The sequence below is a fragment of the Eucalyptus grandis genome, chromosome 8, assembly GCF_016545825.1.
Source record: "Eucalyptus grandis isolate ANBG69807.140 chromosome 8, ASM1654582v1, whole genome shotgun sequence".
NCBI classification, from domain to species: domain Eukaryota; kingdom Viridiplantae; phylum Streptophyta; class Magnoliopsida; order Myrtales; family Myrtaceae; genus Eucalyptus; species Eucalyptus grandis.
Genome location: NC_052619.1, coordinates 61,696,439 through 61,721,090, shown reverse-complemented (window position 1 = coordinate 61,721,090; position 24,652 = coordinate 61,696,439). Strand labels below are relative to the sequence as shown.

Sequence of the window (24,652 nt, the reverse complement as noted above, 5' to 3'; positions counted from 1 at the left end):
GAGCCATCGCGCCACCGCCGCCCAACGCGCAGATCTCGAACCGTCTCAAATCCTCTCTCTCTCTCTCTCCTTTCTCTCTCTACATCTCCGAGTTGACTCGCCGGAGCACGGCCGCCCTTCCCCGTCCGAAGGCTCGCGCGCGCCATGGGAGTCCCCGCCTTCTACCGGTGGCTCGCCGATCGGTACCCGAGCTCGATCGCCGACGTCGTCGAGGACGAGCCGGCCCTCGACGCCGGCGGCGCCGCCCTGCCGATCGACCCCTCGAGGCCCAACCCTAACGGGATGGAGTTCGACAACCTGTACCTCGACATGAACGGGATCATCCATCCGTGCTTTCACCCCGACGGCAGGGTACGTGCGTGCGTGCGTGCGTGCGTGTGTTCCTTCCTCCTCTTCGGCGCGCTTGTGTGTGATCGGGTTCTTTTCAATTTCGGTGGTCTCGAGCTGGAATTGTGAGAGGTTTTTCTCTTTAGCGGGGGCGGCTGGATGTTGAGATGAGTAGTTTGGTTGATATTGGAAGAGGGTAGGAGGTGAATGTGGGAAATTTGAGTTTTTGTGCTGTGGGTAATGTTTAATTCGGTTAGTCTTCCGCATATACGCGAGCTAGGCGTGCGAGTGCGAGTTTATTTGTGGAATATAGCCGGAGAGATTGGCTTCTCATGGATATAGTGCTTTGGGATGCCTTATGATTTTAGGCGAGACGTTGGGGGATGTTTGGTTTGTGCGTGCAGATAGATGCTTCTACGTGGTCATCACCATTTTAGCTCGTCTTTGTATTTCAACTGATGAAATGAGAGAGAGAGAGAGAGAGTAGTTGAAACCAAGGACTGCAAACGTCCATGCTTCGGGGATGCGTAGGGTTGGCAGTAGCCACGTTCACTAGGAAATGTAATTTAGCTTTGTCAGGATTCTTCTGTACTAAGTAAGGCAGTAAGGCAGTAAGGCAGGTTGTAGCAGTGACTGACCTAAGATGGGAACTAGCGGGAGCTAATGCCCCTGGGATTATGGTGTACGTTATGATAATTTTATACAACCATATATGAAGCATCATGTAAAATTTCTCTATTTTGCCCCCTGAGTTAAGACATTTACACAATTTTTCGTCGCAATGTGTTATCTATGTTTTACTTCCTCATAAAATTTCTCTTGACTATAGCTTTATGCGATTGTGCAGCGTCCTCCTGCTAGCTACGATGACGTCTTTAAGGCAATATTTGATTATATTGATCATGTCTACTCATTGGTTCGTCCTAGAAAGCTTCTTTACCTGGCAATTGGTAAGCTTCAGTATTTTATTATTCTCCATATCAACCATGCAGATTAATCTAACTGAAAAAATATGCAGATGGAGTTGCACCAAGAGCTAAAATGAACCAACAGCGTTCTCGGCGTTTTAGGGCTGCAAAAGATGCAGCTGATGCGGTAAGATTTCTCAAGTTGCCATTATAATCATCATGATCACATTATTTTGAAGATTTTTATCTCTACTTCAATCATGCAGGAAGCTGAAGAGGAACGGTTGAGGAAAGAATTTGAGGCTGAGGGACAAATCCTTGCTCCCAAGGAAAAGCCAGAAACTTGCGACTCAAATGTCATTACTCCCGGCACACAATTTATGGCAGTTCTTTCTGTCGCACTTCAATATTATATACAAGTGAGATTAAATCGTTATCCTGGCTGGCAGCAGACAAAGGTTTGTTGACATCTTATTTAGCATTTGCTTTCTTAGTGCCTTTCACTTTGGATAATTCCTGGCCCATGGAGTAATTCATCTCTATTGGGGTAAAACTCTGTTTTCAGGATTCTTTCTCTCTAAATTTATTTATGCGGCTGCATTGGATGATTCTTGAAGGTTATTCTTTCTGATGCAAATGTTCCTGGGGAAGGAGAGCACAAGATTATGTCATATATACGATTGCAAAGGAATCTTCGTGGTTTTGATCCGAACACTCGGCACTGTCTTTATGGCCTGGTAAATTTGTTTTGCACTCTGCCTCTGTACTAATAGCTTTCCCTCTTCTCGGCTGGTTACTTTAGATTCCTCTGAGTTATTATCTAATTTGGTTCACTATAATCAGGATGCTGACCTGATTATGCTTTCGTTAGCAACACATGAGATTCACTTTTCAATTCTCAGAGAGGTAAATAGATTATCCAATTTTCCATTTTGGGTTGTGGGATTTGGCAGGATCTCATTTCTGGTGTCCCTTTTTTTTTTCCTCTCTCTCCAAAAAATCTGCAGGTGGTCACTTTTCCAGGACAACAGGAAAAATGTTTTCAGTGCGGCCAAGTTGGTCACCTGGCTGCTGATTGTCGTGGCAAGACTGCTGATGATATGTTAAACGATATTCCTATCCACAAGAAGAAATATCAGGTTTGTTGAACTCTGATTTCATGTTCAGTCTCTTATTCCCTGCTTTTCTTTTGTATGACTGTTTGTAATGTCGCAGTTCCTCAACATTTGGGTACTCCGGGAGTACTTGCAGCATGATCTGGACATAGCAAATCCTCCGTTCGAGATTGATTTCGAAAGGATAGTGGATGATTTTGTATTTTTATGTTTCTTCGTTGGCAATGACTTCCTTCCACATATGCCTACATTGGAGATTAGGGAGGTATGTCACATCTAGGTCCTTTAATCAGATCACTATTATGCGTGACAGCAATTGCGAACTAAGATGTTCACAACTTTTCGCCTGACAGAGACACGATTTCATGCTAACCTGGAGGTTTTGCTTGGGTTTATTCTGTGTGCTCACTAATTATGCGGACTTAGAATGCTCATTGTTCATCTTTCTGTTCTTCAGGGTGCGATCAATTTACTAGTGATGGTTTATAAAAGGGAGTTCACTGCCATGGGAGGTTACCTTACTGAAGCAGGCGAGGTAGTTTCATTATGCATCCTTTGATATGCAGTTTCCAGTTGGGTAATGTTGTGGTTGGATGATGAATTCGTGGGTTGGTTGCTCCAATACTAGTTGTTTGGGTTACATGTTCTTGTTTGTTGAAGAGTTTATTTCTTCTTTAGGATGTGGTTTCCACAAGGCTTTTCTAGTTATTTTTAGCTGCCATAACTATTTGCTGTCAGTATGTTTTTGGAAAGACATTTTCTATTTTGCGTTTTTTCTTATATTTTTGTTTTAACTCTGGTGAATTTGATTTTATTTAGTGAACACCTCAAATCAGTTGGTATATGCAGAGTATTTTTTCATATATATATTTTAAGGTTTTGGTAGAAAATCCAACAAATCCTAGTTTGTGATGGTTGTGTGAATCCATTAGTCTATTCGTTTCTTGTAAAATTTAATGTATTGACAGTCTTTGATGAGGAGTTTTAATTTCTTTCTTGTGTCCAGGTCATGTTAGACAGAGTAGAACATTTTATCCAGTCTGTTGCTGTCTACGAAGATCAAATTTTTCAGAAGCGAACTCGCATACAGCAGGTAACTTTGCTCATTTATGAATGCTATAAATTCAATCTGCTTGTAAGGCAGTATATGACGGAGAATTCAAAGAATGATCCAAATTCTTTCAGTTTCTTTTGGTGTTATTCGTGGAACAAGTGGAGTGGAAATAGATTTTTTTTTTTTTTTAATTCCATTGAAGATAGTCGTTCAGGACTCCTAATCAATTAAAGCATGTGACACTTTTAGTACAGACTAGTGAATACAATACATATGCCAGCATTCATTCCTATTTAACTTTATGCTCGACATTTTCTCTAGGCACTGGAGAATAATGAAGAAATGAGATCTAGATCAAGAAGAGAGTCATCAGAAGAATTACAAAGTCCAGCTGTTGACAAGGTATGCAAAGAGTTGATTTTCTCCTTTACCTGTGTGGTAACTGAATATCTTCTGTTTTGCACTTTCAGTTGATCAAAGGCAATTGAAATGTGGCAAGTCATGATTTCTGTAATCAATAAAGATGATGCAGTTTTGTTTAGGCGGGGACTATCATTAAGTTTGATTTAGTTCTCTGATTGTAGGTTGGGATTTAATGAAGAGATCAGGTGCACTGAAAAGATGTGCGCTTAACAAGTCGAATGAATCAATCTTTAAGTGGCTCCTTTAACATCTTCCTAGCTTTGGTTACTCCAACCTCTCTGTTCAATAGATTTTAGCATTATTTAACTCTTGTGCTGTCTAACCGAAAGCATAGTCTTATATGATGAGTGATGTCTTATGGACTCCAGTGTGTACCATACATGAGCTTGAATGGTGTTGACGCTACTCTTTTTGGGGGCCATAGTATTTCTGCTATGTTCATCTTTTCTTGTGTGTCCTTTGTTTTTTTTTTTTTTTTTTTTTTTTTTTTGGGCGGGGCGGGGGCTGACCAGATGGGAGAAGCTAAGTTTCACACGGTGTACCATTGAACTGTGATTCTTTTTTCCATATGCTCTCAAATGAACATTTTATGAGTGAAGATACCATTTTTTAAGCGTTCTGAAGAGAATGATCTACCTTTTACATATTTTGAGTAGTCAGATAAATTGAAAAGTTTGACTTTTTGATGTGTTATTTTTGTGGATGAATTATATCTATTGTCAGTCCCATTATCAATATCTCAAAGGAAACATGAGAAGCTTTACGAGCTAAATAATCAATTCTTGAGTTTGATACACTATGGTTTGAAATCAGGTTAGATTAGGGGAGCCTGGATACAAGGAAAGGTATTATGCAGAGAAATTTCATGTGTCAACTCCGGAGGAGATAGAGAGAGTTAAGAAGGAAACGGTAATTTTTTTCTTGTATCTTGGAGCATTCAGTTTACTTACTTTAATATCAGTACTATTTCTCATAATTATTTTGCTTTTATTTCGTCTCGTTTGTCTTGGTAACTTAGTATATATTTGTTTTACAGTGTTCTGTGCTTACTCTCCTTGATTTTAATTATTGTGATTGTTTGTGGCATTGATTTAGTTTGTTTGGATGGTAAAGCAGTCTTCAGATTCTGAATCTCTTAATAGCAGTTCCTTTACATTTAGATGTCTACTTTTATTGCAAATCTGTGTGGATGTGGAAGTTATGTAGCTTTGAGCTGTAACTGTGTTCTTTTAAATAGGAAAGACATATTGATAATTCCTTTTTCTGATATGAATCAAGAGGGAAGTTCTTTTTACGTTAATTTTCCATAGGAAGTGTTCCCTTTATGTAGATTGATTTATTTAGGAGTATACCTGATAGTTTTCACAGCCAATGTTTTGCTTGGTGATTTCTATGGAAGAAGGATCTGAATAGCATTTAGTCAACTGCATTTGGACTTCGGATGAGGCTAATTTATTCTTCTGCTTATCTTAGACAATTTTAAGTATGACAGTTAGATATTCTGGAAGAAATGTTGCTATTGGGGCATTAGCTTTTCTTTTTATTGTTGGGTAAAAGGGTATTGGTCAACTAAGCTGGAATGTTCTGATGCCAGGAACTAAGCTGGAACATTCTGGCTCAATCGTTTGTTCAAAATGGTTTTTGGTGAACTAAGCTGGTACCATCTGGATCCTACTAGAGCAAATAGATGTTTTGACGTATCTCAAGTAGATGCTTATGTAGTTGCATTTGGTCTTTGCATGGTTCAAATCCATATGCCCCTAGGTGCCAAATTTGAGTGTGATAGAAAAGAGTGGAAGCTTCCTTGTGACTTGATATCTTTCGCATTGTAAATATATGTCATGGACTTATTAATTGGATGAGTTCTCATTGTCAGAAGCTTCAGTTTCACTGCAGCTCCTCATTCCAGATTGTGTGGCTTCTTCAATACTTGCCCTTGGAAAAATGTTAATTTCTCTTGTTTGTGAAGTCCTAGATTGCTATTATCTTCCTACCTCTTTAGCATCGTAAAGATATATAGTGGACTTATCAACTGGATGACTTCCTCATTGTCAGATGCTTCATTTTCGGCCGCAGTTCCTTCTTATCGATTGTGTGGCTCCTCAGTACATTTGCCCTTGGATAACTGTTAATTTCTTTTGTTTGTGAAGTTCTCAATTGCTAGTATTTTCCTACCTGTCTGATTATTACAACTGCAGTTTTGTATCGAGGTTAATGGTTGATGGCATTTCTGCTTTGCAGGTTTTGAAATACGTCGAAGGTTTATGTTGGGTCTGTTGGTATTATTACCAAGGTGTTCGATCCTGGCAATGGTGAGTTTTACCATTAAGGTCTGCAAGAAACAATACTGATCCATCTTTACATGCCTTTTAATAGCAATTATCTGATTCCATTGCCTAGAATGTGCTTATAAACTGTGCATATTGGACTGCCTTTTAATAGCAATTATCTGATTCCATTGCCTAGAATGTGCTTATGAACTGTGCGTATTGGACGGTACTTTGAAGACCTCCTGCTGGGATATTGAGCAAAAATCTTGTTATTTTGTTTAATCAGATGAATCCTGCATGCTTCATTTTCTGGGTAGCTTTACTCGAAATGTATTGAATTACCACACTATGATTTCCCTACTGTCAATGCTACTGTTAAGTTGCAATTTGGTTTTCATACTACACGAGTTTTTATTAGCCTATTTTTTATATCTGAATTATTGAAAGTTGTATACATGCTTGTTCAGGTACTATCCATTCCATTATGCTCCATTTGCTTCTGATCTCAAGGATTTAGCTGGTCTGGAGATCACATTCTTCTTGGGAGAGCCTTTCAAACCATTTGATCAGCTCATGGGAACCTTACCATCTGCAAGGTTTCTTTTTGTTTTCTTCTGCTTTTGAAATTACTGGGGACCGTTATATTAGTCCTTTTTGTACTTCAAATTTTCTTTTTAGACTGCTCATATCTGGTGTTACAGTGCAAGTGCTCTGCCAGAACAGTACAGAAAACTGATGACGGATCCTTCCTCACCAATCCTTGACTTTTATCCTTCAGGTATACTAACCAGGAGCAGGCAAAACTCTCTCTCTCTCTCTCTCTCTCTCTCACAACTTTTCCTTGTTATTATGTTGACAGATTTTGAGGTCGACATGAATGGAAAGAAATTCGCATGGCAGGTACGGTCTAACTTGTCCACTTGACATTGTTCTTGTTGTGGCTATCTTGTGTGAATAAATGGAAAGTTCCTCTTTCTTGAATTAGGGTATTGCCAAACTGCCGTTCATTGAAGAGAAGAAATTGCTCACTGAAACAAGGAAACTAGAAGTCTATCTAACAGTAAGAAAGCTCTTATCTTGAATTTTATTCTTATTTAACCTGACTGGACTGTCATAGCTACTTTATATCTTTTTTTAACTTGACATTTTCTTTTGTGTATTAACATTCATTTAAGATGCTCTTTTGTAGGATTTGTATTGGATAAAATGAGTTTTCTAATGAGTGTGCATTCTGAGTTTTTGGTCCAGTGATACTAAACATCTGTAGTTGAATGAAAATGTTTTGCTAAAGCCTTCAAGAGTGCTTCCATGCTTCACTGATTGTTAATATTGTGGCAAGGATATTTTCCTACTTATTTGGAGACCGTTACTTGATCAATACTGAGCTTAGCTTGGGGTTGTGGCAAGGAGTATCATGTTTTTTGGAGGTGCAATTTTGTAGGCTGACCTGTTTAACTCCAAGATTCATTGATGCCATTTCTGCCTTTTCATTTTCTTTTCATTTTCATTTTTTTTTTCAAACATCAGCTCATGATTTTTTTAGGTGGCATTGTTATCTGCAACTCCTCTGTAATTTGAATTCTCCATCTCATGATGCTCAAGAATGCTCACAGATTGACTTGGTTTATATAGGAGGAGGAGCAACTACGAAATAGTGTGATGTTCGATTTGCTCTATGTTCATCCATTCCATCCTTTGTCTGTACAAGTTTATTGGTACCACCAATTAAGCTATCAATTAGGGCCATATCAAAGATATCCAGTACCGATTGACACGAATGCTAGGTCAGCTAGCCTCTTTCTGGCATAAAAGCTTGTGTGTATATTTTACATGACTGCAATTGGGTTAACTTTTATTCTGCTGCATTCATTTTTTGCCAATCTTTTACAGTGGTGGAATGAATGGATTCCTCTGGCTAACTGAGAGGAATGTACTGAGCAATGTAGTTCGTTCACCTGTCTGTAGATTAGAGGATATTGTAAACAATCAAGTACTGTAAGTGTCTTTTTTGCTTTTGCAATTCTTGGGCGACAAACTCGAATTATTCACAATCCCTGTTGCTTCGCAGTAATGTTACTTATCTCAATCCTGCAAAGCACGAGCACATTCCCAGACTGCCTGATGGTGTTGACATTCCTCCAAAGGTACATGATGTGCTTACTGGTTCATATATGTTAATTTGGAAGTAAACATTTGTATTTTGTTCTCAATGTATACAATTTATTCGGCAAAACCTTATGTACATCATGTAGGACTTTGTATTTGATGTTACATGAGGCCTTTTCCCCTTCCACATTGGTGTGAAATATACAGTTGAAAAGTGGGGGTTATTTCATATGGGAAAACCTTTTTTAAATCAATGTTTAGGTCAGTTGATATTGGATGTTGTGACAAGAAAATGGATGGCTCACTTTTTCACTTTTATAGGTTTTAGGACCTTTGGATATCAAGCCATTTCCTGTGTTATGGCATGAAGATAATTACGGCAGGCGCCACCATGGAAGAGAAAGGTGAGAGTGAATTCTAATGGTCTTGCAGTCTGCATTGATATGTCTGTCCGTTTGTTTTATATTTCTGCTTCTGCGTTGGTGATTTATATCAATTTAGAGGCTTGTGTTGCCATAGAATTTGCAGTTGAGAATTAATTTGAAAGCAGGGACATTTGGAAAAAAAATTTGGTTACTCCTACAAGTTATTGAGTGTGGGTTGTGAATTCTTCGGTGAACCTTTTTTTCCCATCATTTCTGTTTGGAGACACTTCTCTCTTTTCTCTCCCCATCTAATTGCAGTGCTTGTGTTCTTGTAGGCCATCAGTACCTGGAGCAATGGTCGGTCCAATGCTGGGAGAAGCAGCTCATCGTCTTGTCAAGAGTACACTAAATATCAAGTCCAACAACAATCAATCCTCTGGTATTTTGGAACCACCACGCAATCGGAACTTTCAGGGATATTATCCACTTAATAGACCGAGACCAGCTGGTCCCTCTGGGTACGAAAGGGGCTTCAGTGAAGATCCCCCCAGTACTATGGGAATCACAACTACAATCAAGGCATGATTGGTAATTCCAGATATCCGCCTTTATCAAATGGTTGGCAAGGAAGCAAACAGCATGTGAGGCCAATGGATAGGTCTCAAAATCAAGAGCAGCATAGGAATTTGAGGAATGGAATGTCTGCTTTGGCAGTGGAAGAAAGTGTCAGAACTAAACAAAATGTCCCTATGTTACTAAGGACCCCCAATCCCGGGCATTCTTCACTGACACCCGACCAGGCTATGCAAAATGTGGGCCCACCGCCACCCCCACCCTCCAAATGGATCATCAAGAAGGCGGTCGCTGGAAATGGAGTACACAGGGAACGACAAGGAGCTGTCACTGGAGGAGGATCAGAGAAGCAGGTAAAAATGGTCTATCAGGTGAAGACCCGGGTGTCAAACGAGATGTTGGGTATGGAAAACTCGTCATCGAGTCAAAACGCAAGTGATCTTCCACCTCCATGAAGCTTCTTGGCATCTCAATGGTTTACCTTAAACGAAACAACAGTGTTTCACGATCCATGTCTAAACCGGCGAGAACTGTGGAATTCTTCAGCTTAATGGGATCTCGAGCCGCCCAAGCTCCAGTTCTAATGCCACCTTCTGGCGGGTGATTCTGATCAAATTTCCTGCTGATTGATTCCTTGGGGCAAGTGTGGATACGACCAACCTCTGCTTATTCTGCAACAGATCTATATTTATAATCAGCACTCCATTAACTGCTGTGGAGGAGGCGTTCCTGCTCATGATGGGCCGTTGGACGGCGCTTCTGTATCATAGGTGCAGGTCATATGTAGGATTTATTTAGTTCTCCAGCGTTGTAAAGTACTGTGATCCATTATTCATATTCAGGGATGGTGGTTCTAGGGTTATAATCAGCAAAATTGCACTATCATCTGCGGTGTTGTTGGGAAATTGTTGAGAAATTGGTATCGATGGGCAAGTAGTTGACAGTCTCTTTCCCTCGCAGCGTTGCCTGAATGCCACAGTGAAGTCAAGACACTCTGCACTGCTCTTTACTCCCTAGGAAGTGCAATCAGAGACTACATGACTAGCGACAGCACTCCATTATGGTCGGAAGTCCTCGAGTCTATGGAAGATTACCGGCGGGCGATAGATGCATTTGATCTTTTGCTAGGCATTTTTGAAGATGATACGATGTGACTGCGAGTCATCTTATGGCCGTTGAGAGCCGACTAGCGGAAACATTAACCCAGACCAGGTCATCTGCGCATTCCGTGACTCGATACGTTCGGGGTGCTGCTGCAGATTTCGCATCCTCTTTTACTCAAATCGAAGGAGATGTTCCAACATCAACAAGATGATATATAATCATTAGAGAATCGAGCTCTAACTTTTACCAACTTAGAACAGCTATATAACAGTGCTACAACAGTTGCCAAACTTTTATTAACTCTTTCAAATTCTATTTTGCACAAACATACAATGAGATTTCCCCTTAACCCAAAAAGGAAGAAAAGCCAAGCAGCTACAAAACCAGCAGCAGCCCGAGTTCACTCTTTGGACTTATTGCAAGAAGTAACCGGACAAAAACAGGACGAAGAACAAAAAGAGGCCGCCGTAGATGAGCACCGCCTTCTGGCCGGAGGTGAGGGTGTTCCCGCCGAGCCCGAACTGCTGGTTCTGCGCGAACCCCGCGATCTCGACGCTCTTGCTCTCGAAGAAGCTCTTGGCCGCCCCGCACGTGGGGCACCGCCAGTCCTCCGGCATCTGCGCGAACGGCAGGCCCGGCGGGATCGGGTACGACGGGTCCCCCACCGCCTCGTCGTACTTGTACCCGCACGACCGGCACTCGTAGATCCCCGTGTTCAGCACCGCGAACTTCTCCTCCATCCGCCGCCTGTCGAAGTCCTGGCCGTCGTCGGGGGGCGGCGGCGGCGGGCCCTCTTGCTCCTGGGCGGGCGCGGGAGGCGGGGGCGGGGCGGGCGGCTCTTGGCTCGAGGTGGGCTTGTCTTCTTTGGAGACGTCGACGGAGCGGGGCCGGAATGGCGGGTTCGGGTTCGGGTTCGGGTTTAGCCTAGTCGTGAGGTGGAGCTTCTTGGGTATCCTGGGGTTGGTGAAGGTGGGGAGGGAGTGGTGGTGGTGGTGGGTGAGTTTGGGGTTTGTGGAGAGGTGGAAGGAGAAGGTGGGTCTTGTGGTGGCGGAAGCCATTGATGAGATGAGCCTGGCTCTTGCTGGTGCTGGTGTGGTGGGATTCTTGGGCTGGGGAGTTCAGTGAGGAATTCTTGATGTTGGGTTTGCAGAGGAGCTGGAGGTGGAGGAGAGGGACAGAGAATCCATGGGAGAGGCAGGAAGAGCATATGCTTTTGCTGTGCAGAGGAGCGTCTAGAGTTTTGTGGTTGGATAAGGTGGGGAGGAGAGAGAGACATTTGCAAGCATTCCCCCCCACACAACGCTCACACACAACGCACACTCACTCCCCCGTTTCCTGCATTTTTTTCCCAATTCTTGGTCTTCTCTTTTTTTCTTTATTTAGCACTTTTGCCAAGAAATAATGGAGAAACCCATGAAGAAGAAGAAGAAGTGGTTCAATCCAATTCAAATTAGGCATTGCATTCTTAGCATTACCACGATTCATATGAGATACTTCCCGTAAGAATAATAAGAGATGTAAAAGGATCGGATATGATATGATAATTCGTCCGACCATTTTGGTTGAATTGAAATCTACCTTGAATGTTGATTGTTAATTAAAGTAATCATTTATACTAATATGCTATGCTCGCGAAAGAAAATTATTTTCAGTAGATGAGATTTCTAACAAAGAGAAATATTACAAAATAATAATAATAATAATAAAGTCACTACATTGAATCTCTCTCTCTGGTGAATTTGGACGCGTTTGTTTGTGTTTTACGTTTCAAAAGTGTTACGGGGAATAGAAATGGAAAAAACTATTTTTGTTTCGGGAACAATTTTTTACCAGAAAAACGTGTTTAGTAAATTTGTTTCGGGAATTAAAAAAAAATAGAAATATATTTGATAAATTTGGGTGCGTTTGTTTGCGTTTACTGTTTAAAAATTGTTAGGGGAACGAAATAAAAAAAAGTGTTTACATTCACAGGAACAATTTACGAACAAAAAACGCGTTTGGTAAACTTGTTCCGGGAACAAAAAATAAATAGAAACACGTTTGGTAAATTTGTATAATTTTTTATTTCTTTTATTTTTTCTATTTCTTTTTTTCCTTTTTTCTTTTTTTCTTTTGGCCGGTCGCCAGCCATGGCCAAGGCGGCGACGGCCAAAAGAAAAAAAAAAAAAAAGGAAAAAGAAAAAAGAAAAAAGTGTTTAAGTTTTGTTTTGTTTTAACATTTTTTTTTTGTTCTGGGAAAAAAACAAAAAGGCAAATGCGTTTGGGTGCGCTTCTTTCCTTTTTTGTTCCCAGGAACAAAAAAACAGAAATTTCTGTTCCTGGGAACAGAAATAGGGTGCAGCCAAACGCACCTTTGTGTTCTTTTTTTGTTTCTTTTAATTTTTAAAATTTTAATTTTAATTTTTCCATTTTTCTTTTTTTCTTTTTTGGCGATCGCCGACCTTAGCCATGGTGTGACCTTGCCCGGCCACGGTGAGGCTCGCCGGCCCCGGCGGGCCGAGCTCACCCAACCACTAGTGGCCTAGCGGTGGCTGGCGAAGTCGAGCCTCGCCGGTGGCTAGGCGAGCTCGGCCTCGCCAAATCCGGTGAGGCCAAGCTCGCCCGACCCACCGGCGTCACTCGGCCTCGCCGAGCCTCGCCACGCCGCCGAGGCGATGCTCGGCCTCGTCGGGGCCGACAACGCTCCGATGAGTTTGTCGACCCTTGACGGGCCGGTCGCGGCCATGGCCAAGGGCGACGACCCAGGCCAAAGGAAAAGAAGAAGAAAGAAAGAGAAGAAAAGAAATGAGAGAAAATTGTTCTTAAAAATTGTTCCAGAAACAAGAAACAAGTTTTTTTGTTTTTTTTTTTGTTTATGTTCCAATTTTGTTCTTGGGAACAAAAAAATAAATTTGGAACAAAACGCAAACAAACACGTTTCTGTTTTTTTTGTTCCCGAGGAACAAAAAAAAAAATTGTTCATGAACAAAAAATAAAAGTGCAACCATGCACGCCTTTTAAAAAGGCGCGCGTGACAAAATTTCTGTTTCTCGATTTTCTGTTTCTCTTTCGAAACAAGTTTGGAGCAATCCGTTTAGTAACGCAATTTGATTTCTCATTTAAAGCAGATTTCTATTTCGGAAATAGAAAAATTAAAGAAATCAAAAGTGAAATTTTAACTTCTCGGTTTAAAATAAAAATCAAAAACTAAAATCAAACCATATAAAAAAATCTTGCACTTTCTTGCTAACTCAATTCACTCGTAACCACAACTTCACAAATTATTGCTAATTTTCTTTTTCTTATTTTGCTCGTGTTTTTTTTTTTTTTTTTGCATTTTTTTATAACTTCCTTTTTTTAGGATGAAAGGCAATTGAATGGGTCCCCAATTTTCAAAAACGACCAAAGTTCTTAAATGCTTACTTAAAAAAATGGGGCTCGCGCATGGCTAGTTGAAGAAAAAAAATTTACGTAATAGATGAATAAAAAACGTGCCTAGAAATTTAACCTTATTTTTTTACGGATTCAAAATTCTTGCAAAATCAAAATAATTAGATTGTTACACAATCTTGAATTTTAATTCGAAGGCAAGAAATTCAAGAGAATCTCTCTCTTTGCTATGCAAGGGCCATTAAAGGTTCATTGAGCAATAATAAAGAAATTAGAGATGAACAACTGGACTAATTCATTTCGAAAATCAAAATAAACCTACATTCCCCCGATTAGTTCCTAACCATAAACATTACTTTAAGGTAGAATTCTCATATATTCCTTTACACCATTAATCTTATTTTGTTGATAATCTTGTATAATACTAGTTTTTGATAAAATGACAAGGTTGTATAGGCGCCATTGATGGCACCCATATTCATGCTTTCGCAATACTTGTCTGAACCCACGCACGATGGGCTTGCAAACGATACATTGACCGACGAGGGAAATCAAATAAATACGCTTAGGAAAACAATTGCTAATAAAATGGCAAGGGATAATAATATGCTGAAAATTTCATGAAATTGTATTTTCAACTTTTTGTAATGTGTTAGTATTATTTCGATTATTATTTTGTATTTGAGGATTTACCATGTTGTTTTAGTATTATTTCGACTATTATTTTGCATTTGAGGATTTTCTATGTTGTTATCTAATCATTTTTATTCTTAGAAATATAAATTTTGTTATGTTATCAAACTGTTTATTTCGAAATAGAAATTTTGAGTCGTTATCGAACGGTTTATTTCAGAATTAGAAATTTTGAGTCGTTATCGAACGGGTTTTAACTTTGCTCGAAACTTGTCCGAGGAATAGAAATTAAGAAATTGATTTACGGCCGAAATCAATTTTAATTTCAGAAATTTTGTCATACACAACCTAAATTTCCTTATAGGATTTCTCATGTATGATAGGTGAATGAAAATTGTGCATTTCTCGTTACATATCAAAGATGAATATGGGTGCCTGCGTCATGGTTTGGGTTCTCGGAGAAGTTCGAATCCCCTCATTGGGGTCTTAGATGGGGCCCGGGAGATGAATCCTCTCGCTTATGTCCCCCTAGATTTGTCCCTGCCGGCTGTGCGTTCTTGGATCACTTAAAAAAAAGAAGATGAATATGGGTTTGTCCCCGTTCATGGTGAAATTTCACTCGTTCTCTGCATAGTCCATTCTTCAACTATATATAGTAAAAAGGACTTCAAGCGAGGGTGATATGGGCTCGGGTCCATCCCCAACACGATTGACTGAGCCTAAATAATAAATACTGTGTATAGTTTCAATCACGGGCTTGTTGGTCGTGGACCATGGCCCACTCACATGAATTGTCATTTGTCCCACAATGATTCATATCTTTCGGCCGGGACGATTCGGGCGAGCGTGCAATAATCATTGAGGTTGATCATTCCAAGAACCGGACCAGAAGTGTCGGTTCCCGGTTTTTGAAATCGAGAACCAGTCCGATTCAGTTTATGGGTGGGTTTGGGAATTGATGGTGATATCTGTTTTTTTTTTTTTACCCCTACCTATTCCCTATAAGACTATTGATGTTGAATAGTCTGAATTCTCTTTTTTTTTTTTTGTATTTCGGATCTTTAATCAATGAAAATCTCCATTGAAAGTGCGATGAAATGTGATCAGGTATCATTAACTTGCTAATGAAAAAAGTATTGGTTCCGTTTCACATTGAAATTAGGAATTGAATCGATAATCATTGACTTCAAATGGTAGGAACTAATAAATGTCTAGATTTGGGTGATTCAATCTGATTATAAGCCTTCCCTAATAATATTACTTGTAATTTGTGTCAATTTAATTATCTTGACTTTGATTTTATATGTTGAATAGTATAATCATAATGAAAGCATGTTAGTTTGTGTCAATTCGTGTCAACGTATAAAGTTAGCATGTCAAATCGAATTAGGACATATTCAAGTTATCTCTATATAATTTGTGTTTAAACCTCGCTCGATACCAATGAGAATTGTCCATTTTTATCAACCTAGCAAAATTGTTATCTCAAAACTTAACTAATATATGAAGGCTTCATTTATTTTACGGAAAAAATGGTTTATAAAATATTTTTCTAAAAATAATTATTTACATCACTTACAATAACGAATGAACTTGTTCCACAAAAATATTCAAACATAAATTATTGTGAATAATAAAAGATATTTTTCATTAATAATTATTTAAAGCGATAGAATAAATAATTTTTAGAAAAATAACTTTCAAACTTTTCATTTTCTGTGACATATAATGATAGCTACATGATTTACAATAGCCACATCCGCTAGTATTTCCAACATCTGAACAGTAATTCGACACATCACATCATTAGTGGACTGATGAAAATAAAAGGAACAAACTTGAAATCGAAACGCGTCCAATTCTCTTATTGGGACCAAATAAAGTCAGGTCGGAGAACGGACGGGGACTGGATCAAACCGACTGACTGGGTGCCATTGGAAACCCGTCATCTACATGTTGATTTTTTTTTATTTTTGTGAAATATTTATTAGATGGAGAGCGCAAAAGATTGAAAAGTTTATAAGTGGGTAAGAGTGAGCAAGACAGACTAATTGAATCGAGAATCGCCCGGAATGTGTGGTTTCCCATTCCCTAAAAGCGAAACTGGTTCCAGTGGTTTAGTTCACGATTACGAAGAAGGGAATTAGACCGGTTGTTTTTTTATATCTTAAAATATAAATTCAATAATCTAAAATCCCTCATGGACGCCTCTTCTTGCTATCCTATTTCGGTCTTTTCAAATTCGTCCATGACACCTACGCCTCATCTTTAGCTGAACTCACAACGAGACACGTTCAATCAAATCATGCATTCATTTTGAATAAAATTACTGATTGGAATGTAATTTGCACACAAATAATACAACACAAGATACAAGGGAAATTCATTTGGGTAACTCGGGATTTTGTTTTATACTATTTTCAAAGCGTTAACAATGAAATGAGAATATGGTGATTATATTTTGGACAGACTTGTTTACTTCTGCAAAATATGAAGCGCTCGAAATAACTGAAGACCAAACAGGACTAGTGGTCCCCAGTTCTCAAAATTGAAGACCCGTCCTTCCGGTCCAATTCTTGATTCATAATTCCTAAATCGAATTGGATGGACCAAGAACCGATCATCCTTAAACTTGGGGATTAAAAAGTAGTTCACTTCGCAGGAGAAATCAAGAGCAAAAAAAAGACTAATAATACTAATAACAATAATTAACAATTATAATAAAATAGATAAAAAAAATAAATAAATAAAAGGATGGAGGGAAAAGAAGGGGGAAAAAGTAAGTTGGAGGCACGCAAAAAGATAGGGGGAGGCAAGGGGAGGGTGGGCTAATTGCAGCGCACGGGACCGCACCCAACCCCAACCCCAGCCCCACACGCTAACCCACCCCCACGCACCCACCCAATCCCCCCCGTCAACCCTCTCTCTCTCTTTTCTCTTTCTCTCTCTAAACGCTTTCCCCCGATCCATCCCATCGTCAACATCGAACCTCCCCCTCCGAGCCCCAGCCCCAACCTCCCCCTCCTCCGCCGCTCTCATGGCCTCCGAGCAGGACGGCGCCGCCGTCTTCCCCGACGAGGAGGACCTCGACGACGACGACGACAGCCAGGACGACGACGACGACGAGGAGCTCCTCCCCAACCACGCCTCCTCCGCCCCCGGCGTCGGCGTCGGCGTCGGCGTCCTCCCCGACGACGACGACGACGTCTTCGACGACGACGCCGACTCCGCCTCCACCTCCTCCTCCCTCCCCACCGCCACCCCCTCGACCACCACCTCCCCCACCCCGCTTCCTCCGCCTCCGCCTCCGCCTCCGCCGCCGCCGTCACCGTCGCCGTCCCCGCCCCCTCCGCTCCGATCCCCTCCCCCTCCCCGTCCCCTCCGCCCCCGCCGCCGCCGCCGCTCCCCCTCCGCCTCCGCCGCGGTCTCCATCGCCGCCCCGGCCGCCTCCCCCGTCCCCCGATCGTCGGCACGATCTCCCCTCCGAGCTCAAGCGGCCCTCCCCGGCCGTGACCGTCGCCAAGCCCCTGTTCCAGCGCCTCTGGACCGACGAGGACGAGATCGAGCTCCTCCGCGGGTTCCTCGACTACACCACGCAGCGCGGCGGGGCGCCCTCCGGCGGCCACCACGACACGGCCGCGTTCTACGACCAGATCAAGTGCAAGCTCCAGCTCGATTTCAACAAGAACCAGCTCGTCGAGAAGCTCCGCCGGCTTAAGAAGAAGTACCGGAACGTGCTCAGCCGGATGAGCTCCGGAAAGGACTTCGCTTTCAAGAGCCCCCACGACCAGACCACCTTCGAGATCTCCCGCAGGATCTGGACCAACGTCGCCGCCGCCCCCCTCGGCTCTAACAACGACCACATCGACGACGAGGACGACGCCGTTCGGAACCCTAATTTCAATAATCACCTTTTTACAACTCCTAATCCTAACCCTTTTTTCGATCCGGCCACGACGCCCACCAAGTCGCGCAAAAGGCAGCGTCCTCCGCAGCCACAGTCTCATCCGCAGCAGGTGCAGGTGCAACTACAGCATGTGAAGGTGGAGGACAGGAATTTAGGGGTCGATGGCCCCACTATGTCGAATAATGCGAATCCCAATTTGAATCTGAATGTGAACGCGAATTCGAATGCGAATGCGAGTCCGGGTGTCGCGGGAGTGATTGAGGATACTGTGAGGAGCTGCTTGTCGCCATTGTTTAAGGAGTTGTTGAGTGGGGCTGCAGTGGCCGGGGGATTTGGTGGCGGGGGATCAAGAGGAGGGTTTGGGTATATTACGGCGGCGTTGAATCCGTTGCCGTTCAGTTATGGAGTGGGACTCGGAGTGGGCAGCACCGGCGAAACTGGGGATGAGAGGTGGAGGAAGCAGCAGATAATGGAGTTGGAGGTGTATTCGAAGCGGTTGGAGTTGGTGCAGGATCATATCAAGGCGACTATAGAGGAGCTGCGCTCTAGCGGAGGGGGTGATTTAAGGAATTAGCCACTGCGCTTTTCATTTTCATGGGATGTCAGTTGTAAGTGAGTTTGAGTTTTCTTGTTTCCCCCACTCAAGTTTCGCAAAATAGATTGGGCATTGATAAATAGTTGACACTTGATAGTGTAGTGGCCAGTTGAGGTTTCGGTTTCACCTTTCTTTGAAAGATGATAGGGCAGTTGTTGAATAATTATTTCTAATTATTTAGCCTCCGATAGATTGGTCATGTTTTCCTGGGTTATGTAGATAATGGCGACTATGAATCGACAGTGGTAGATGAAATAATTGAATTGCTCTAACTTGCCTGGCAGGATCTGTCCTGTAGGATTTCTGAATTGTCTTCAGTTCATGTAAGTTCTTATGTTTTGTGGTGGTTGATTAGATTTATGGGAGTTGGGTATTCTGATTTTCTTTTGTATCATCAGCTTTGTTGAAAACCTGTATGATCTGCGATGACAAGAATTTGTTCATGGGAGTTGGATATTCTGATTTGCTTTTGTATGCATCAGCTTTGTTGAAAACTTGTCCGATCTGCAACAAGAAGAATTTGGCTAAAAATAGAGCTGGAGCTGCATCCTTATCCTTGGTTTTTCATTTTCTGAAAGGACTTTGAATTGGCTTGGTGCCTTTTGTGCTAAAAATGTTCTCTATATATGTGCAAATACTTCCTTGTTATACTTGTAGTATGTGGGAGAGGCGAGTTCATGAGCATGTCATGCTGCTTATATAGAGGATGGATGCATCTTAGCGTCTTTTAGCATGTGACTAGTAAAGATGATAGTATCTATACTTTTTGGCACTGTTCTGTGTCGTGCCTTCTGCACTTTGACTTGTCGTTGATGCACCGACGTCGTGCATTCAAGTCATTTTGATGTTTAGCAGTTCACGTGTAATTTTAGCCGTCAAAATCGGGAAATGTTGCATTGTTCACAATAACAAATTTTAGGTCTAATTATCGTTACCTCCACATTATTGAAGTTGTGGAATTCTTGAAGCGTGATATTCAAACAACTTGGTGAACTTGTAAATTGCATGGTGCAAATTGTTTCATGCCTGCAAGTGTGTATTCCACAATGAATGGCAGGGGATACATAAATAGGTCTAATTTATCACGGCTAGGAAATTTAGTGGTGGGAAGAGGGGCATGTTATTACTTAGATCCTATAGTTCGCTTGAATTTGTTCTTACATCATCCTGGTAACAGTTTTGGTTGTTGTGACATTTATAATTTCAATCTTGGCCATTTTTGTCTTCACAAACTCTGATGCTATATAACTTATTGGCTGATGCTTATAATGAGTTCATATATAATACGAGCATTATATTGTCACTTCTAATTTGCCTCTGCGTTCTCACAGCCACGGCCTTTAGTTACCCATGATTTTGTTAGATGGTTTTTTTTCTGATTGCTGTTATTTGCTGATAGTCGTATGCTGTTCTTGTTTGTGTTTGCTGTTCCATGGAGGGAGTTTGGATGGAGTAAAACAATTTAACGTTTCGACAGTACCTAATATTAGACTTTATTGGACGATGGTTGAGGATACGGAATGAACTTGCCTTGCCCATTTGAACAATGCTCTGCTAGATTTCTCTTTCCGAGGAATCTGGGATATTACCATCTACTCTCCGTTTATTGATTTGTTAGTCTCATTGAGGGAGATGAGAAAGCTTAGTAGTTCACTCAATGCTGCTACTGAGTTTGCTCGGACTGCTAGTTAACGAGTTTCTTTCCTGATTTGAGAAGGTCCGAGCCCTCATACACTCTCTTTTGGAAGCAGTACATGCAATTTCAGGTCAGCTTCTTCCTGATTGGGAGGGTCCTTTTGGGCTAATCAGGGGGCAACATTACAATTGGGAGAGAGTGTTCTTAAATTATACGAACGCGCTAAGAAGAAACAAATTGCTGAACAGTCCAGATCGACACTATTTCCTCGTTCGTTTTTCCCTCTTAGCTTTGTCTCATAAAGTGGAGCCTTCTCGTGTCCTCAGAGCCTCAGAACATGGTGTGCCAAAGCAAAAACAAACTTTTGCAAAGATTTCACGGTGACTGTTGGTAGAAAAGAAACGTGAAAAAAAATCCTTGCATGTTCATCAAGTTCGTTTGTTCTCATGTCGTGACCGGTCTGCTGGAGCATCTCTCCATACTTCGGCACCTGCGATGGTAGAAACCAAATCCTAGCCGTGGTCCAAAAGAAGATAGAGGCATGATGCCACCAGAGCTAAGTATCGGTTGAGATGGTTACTGCTTGCCGGAAGCATCTTTGGATGCTTGCTTGTAAGGTGCTCAATATGTCCTTGTTAGCATGAAATATTGCGGGGTAGGCGTTGCTTCTGATTCTTGCCAACCATCTCGACGACAACAGATTTGGACTTACATAGCCCGATAGAAACAATGTTGAGAATCAGATCGCGGCCCACCCGCATCAATTCGGCTTTGACCCCGTGAAAACAATGGGCAACGATGCACGAATCAGAGGGCTGATTTCCCTCTTATTCCGGACGCGTGCTTACATCTCAATCCTCCGCCATGCTCTCCACCTTGCTCGATAATCACGCTTCTGATGAAGGTTTGTGGAGGACGTCGACAAAATTCAGTCCTATGATAAGTACTTGGACCGTCCGTTTCTTGTTACTGTACACTCCTGACATCTATGGTTTCAGAACGATAGGGTGGTCGGCATCCTGTGATGGTTTATGTCAAACCCACTCATTTACTTGTGCGCCCCTTACCATCCAAACTTCCTCATGATTCATAATCTGATCAACTCCAACCAAATACGTCCCGTCATCATCGAGCCACCTATACCGGTAGTGGCCTAGGTAGTAGGTACGGGGACATGGGGCACATGGAATCCGCACCCTGCGGATGCCACATGGGCAGGAGCAGTAGTACGCCCGGCCCCCGCCCGTTTCACCCGCCCTATTGATTTACTCGACGTACACGGCAATTCAATGCATCCAACGCCAGAGAAGATGACAAAATGCACGTCTGCTAAATAATACTGCCGGATTGGGATCTCATTTTGCAAACAAGCTTGGTTATCATCAACGTTCCTAGGGTGGTCAGCCGAGGCGGTACTTGTCTCGAAACGTGGTTCGAGCCTGGACCGGTCCAAGGGATATATCGGTGTCACTTACCACCAAGTGAAGGATGTAACAAAATTGATGGTAAAACGAGAAGAAACGAGGGGAGTCCTTTCCCGAAGACCAAAAATTACAGGAGCTTTGATCACTAAGTATCTTTAACAAAAGCAAGAACATTCTCTCAAAGCCTCTTCATCTCTGTTTCTAAAATTTCGTCCTCCACAGAACAGTCAAAATTCGTAAACCGACTAAACACCGGATTGAACAGCAGAAACAAACAATTCACTCCATAGCTACGTCCTAACAAGGGAACATATTGCAATTGAAATTGACTCCCATATCCTAGACTTCAGAATCAACAAGACTCTAGATGCTCACTTCTTCTTCCCTCCCTTGGCAGCATCGCCTGCTTTAGTCTGCGCGAGAGTAGGAAGATTAAGAATAACAACAACACCATCTGGGACCAAGAAACCAGAAAGAACCATAGATTCGAAATTACCTTCTTTACTCCACGGATTTTCTTGGCTCTATTCTTTCTTTCCTTCATTTGCTTTCTCGACTTCTCTACCTTGGTATCAAGTCCATTCTGCCATGCAAAATTACCTTCTTTACTCAGAGCTTAATCATCACTAAAGTTTGGTTATGGAGGGTGTCTACTAAGTAAGAAAAGGGACCACATCCATAAGATAATCAAGTGCACTATTTCATTCCAAAACCACCACACGCAAAGAATTTATGTCCCGCATTCAAAAGGTAAATTGCAGAGTCCATACTAATAAAGATAATTTTTCCGGAATATAATGGTTATGTTTCAATTATAAAGTAGCTTGCAGGGCTTTCATATATACTGCAGAACCTTAGACTAAGACATGCTGCCCAAAGAAGATAAGCTTAACCAGCTATATTGTGCGGTTTATCAAGGGTGGGGAGCCCCACAAGTTGGGTCTCTCAGCAACACGTCTACTGCATGTAGCCAAGGTATGGCAAGGTATGCTAAACCGCATTATAAATATATAATCACTTCAGCAAGGAACAACTGGAGATTCAGTAGGCAGGAGTACAATTTCAATTCAACAAATGAGGAGAAAGAGGAACCACGAAAAATTAGATGACATGAGGAAAATTACCCTGATGAGTCTGTACTTGGGCTCATACTTCTTGGCAGTCTCAACTGAATCATAGATCAAACCAAAGCCAGTAGATTTCCCACCTCCAAAATGAGTCCGGAACTTGAACACAAAGATGGAGTTTCGGTCCTTCACATCATACATGTTTCCGAGCTTCTCCTTCAGCTCCGCCTACAGACCAAAAAGACCCCCATTTAGCAAACATCTCTTTGGCAGAATATCTCCAATAGTTGCGGCGCAAGCGAGAGGATTTTGACTGTCGAATAAACAGTTTATTACCTTGGAGACATTGGGTCTTCCAGGATGAAGTACATCAATGACCTACAGGGAAATGCAAATCGAAACATCAGCAGCCAGTAAAAAAGGCTTGATCAATACAATCTATTCAACTAACACTCCGAACTTCAGTGACTCCATATATCTGCATAATCAAGTTTCGCTCCCATCGCCTACTCGCCATTACCACGAAAACACACGGCATCTTTTGCATTTTAAGATTCTGAAGTCAATGCTAAACTAACCCAACTCTTGTTTCGACCCAAGAAAACAGACGCAGCAAATTGTATCACTCTACCATTCATTTCCCCCCCGGTTAATTTCTAAATCCCACAATCCGCCCCGACGGGAGAGAACGGCGCTTCACAGCCAATGATGCTCTGTCCTCACCAACTTCCGCCGACAAATCAGCAACCTTTCCACCATACACACAACCCTCCGCGGCTTATTCTCGCAACCCGGGACCCGTACCTTCAAAACCCTCGAAACTATTTCAGCTCAAACCCAAAACACTTCTTCAGGAGGAACTTAGCCTAAGACCGGACGGCCCCTTCCGGCGCCCCACCACCCGCCGATCCCACATCACCAAATCCCAAACGCCGCATTCATGAACCTAATCTCGCGCCGCCCAACGATACGCAAACGCCACAGAACAAGCTGCTTCCACAGAGAGAGAGAGAGAGAGAGAGAGAGACTCACGAACTGCTTCCTGGAGAGAAGCCGGTTGGTCATGAACTTGCGGGTCCGGATGGTCACTGCCTTGTCCGCCATGGCTGCTTCTGCTGCTCCTCCTCTTTCTCCCCCCGCTCGGTCGGTCACTTCTCGGTAGGCGGGCAGCGAAGCGGAGAGATCTCGGCAGGCAGCTCCCGGAAGGCGATGCCTTCGTATTTATAGCATTAGGGTTTTTCGTGCCCAGGATTTCGCGTCAGCGAAGCTCCTCGTCGCCATCTTCTTCTTGGGCTGGGCTGCCAAAGGGCCCAACCTCTGCGGCTCACCTGGGTCCATCGAGCTGAAAAATGCAATCTTGGCCTCGTTTTATTCATATTATAAATTGTACCATCACCTTCTTGAAATTTCAATCTGTTTAATGAAGTCTCTAATCACTAATTCAACGCGCAATGTCATCTCTCAACTTTTTTAATTTATTTAATATAATTTCTGAACTTTCAATAAATGCTCAAATTAGTTCATAAACAATATGAAAATGCTCAATATTATCTCTAAATCTAAATTAATGAAAAAATAAAATCGATTATATTCATATAATTTGCGGGTTAGTCTAAATATTTACGGAAAGTTCATGACTTGCATAGAATATATTCAAAGTTTAGAAACCCGTATAGCACATTCAATCAAAATGCATGAATTACATAGAGTAAATTGAAATTTTAGAAATCAGATTAGACGTTAGGTGAAGGTCAATAGACCTTTGGTGCCACTTTA

The 24,652-nt window shown here is 41.9% G+C and overlaps 4 protein-coding genes across 4 annotated transcripts; 2 read left to right on the top strand and 2 right to left on the bottom strand.

The window, feature by feature from the left end:
• LOC104415467 (5'-3' exoribonuclease 4) lies at positions 1-10,093 on the top strand. Its single transcript, XM_010026761.3, is given in 23 exon segments — positions 1-351; positions 1,175-1,277; positions 1,346-1,422; positions 1,502-1,693; positions 1,853-1,972; positions 2,079-2,141; positions 2,243-2,374; positions 2,451-2,615; positions 2,808-2,885; positions 3,357-3,443; positions 3,726-3,806; positions 4,641-4,736; positions 6,069-6,139; positions 6,565-6,693; positions 6,799-6,875; positions 6,957-6,997; positions 7,083-7,157; positions 7,730-7,881; positions 7,988-8,092; positions 8,166-8,241; positions 8,525-8,607; positions 8,904-9,112; positions 9,115-10,093. Coding segments are annotated over 23 exon segments (2,901 nt in total). The 5' UTR covers positions 1-144; the 3' UTR covers positions 9,597-10,093.
• A 415-nt stretch (positions 10,094-10,508) lies between these two features.
• LOC104415468 (rubredoxin) lies at positions 10,509-11,571 on the bottom strand. The gene has a single exon (XM_010026764.3). It carries the CDS (start codon positions 11,301-11,303, stop codon positions 10,659-10,661), a length of 645 nt encoding a protein of 214 aa, XP_010025066.2. The 5' UTR covers positions 11,304-11,571; the 3' UTR covers positions 10,509-10,658.
• Positions 11,572-17,198: 5,627 nt separating this feature from the next.
• LOC104417675 (probable transcription factor At3g04930) lies at positions 17,199-19,176 on the top strand (the record flags this gene model as incomplete). Its single annotated transcript, XM_018860492.2, has 1 exon — positions 17,199-19,176. A coding segment is annotated over one exon (1,530 nt), but the record flags the coding sequence as incomplete, so codon positions are not given.
• Positions 19,177-21,891: 2,715 nt separating this feature from the next.
• On the bottom strand, positions 21,892-24,097 carry LOC104415466 (40S ribosomal protein S24-1). The gene is made up of 5 exons (XM_010026760.3): positions 23,909-24,097; positions 23,213-23,254; positions 22,934-23,104; positions 22,306-22,392; positions 21,892-22,222 (listed from the first exon to the last, which is right to left on the bottom strand). The coding sequence occupies exons 1-5, from the start codon at positions 23,978-23,980 to the stop codon at positions 22,181-22,183; spliced, it is 414 nt and encodes a 137-aa protein (XP_010025062.1). The 5' UTR covers positions 23,981-24,097; the 3' UTR covers positions 21,892-22,180.
• Positions 24,098-24,652: the final 555 nt, after the last annotated feature.

Excerpts from the sequence above, each read along its gene's own strand:
- LOC104415466 (XM_010026760.3), bottom strand. The coding sequence starts at position 23,980 with ATGGCGGACAAGGCAGTGACCATCCGGACCCGCAAGTTCATGACCAAC. Across the intron at positions 23,105-23,212 it reads GAAGACCCAATGTCTCCAAG|GCGGAGCTGAAGGAGAAGCT; the intron begins GTAATAAACTGT and ends TTTGGTCTGTAG. Across the intron at positions 22,223-22,305 it reads AAATCCGTGGAGTAAAGAAG|ACTAAAGCAGGCGATGCTGC; the intron begins GTAATTTCGAAT and ends ACTCTCGCGCAG.
- LOC104415468 (XM_010026764.3), bottom strand. The coding sequence starts at position 11,303 with ATGGCTTCCGCCACCACAAGACCCACCTTCTCCTTCCACCTCTCCACA.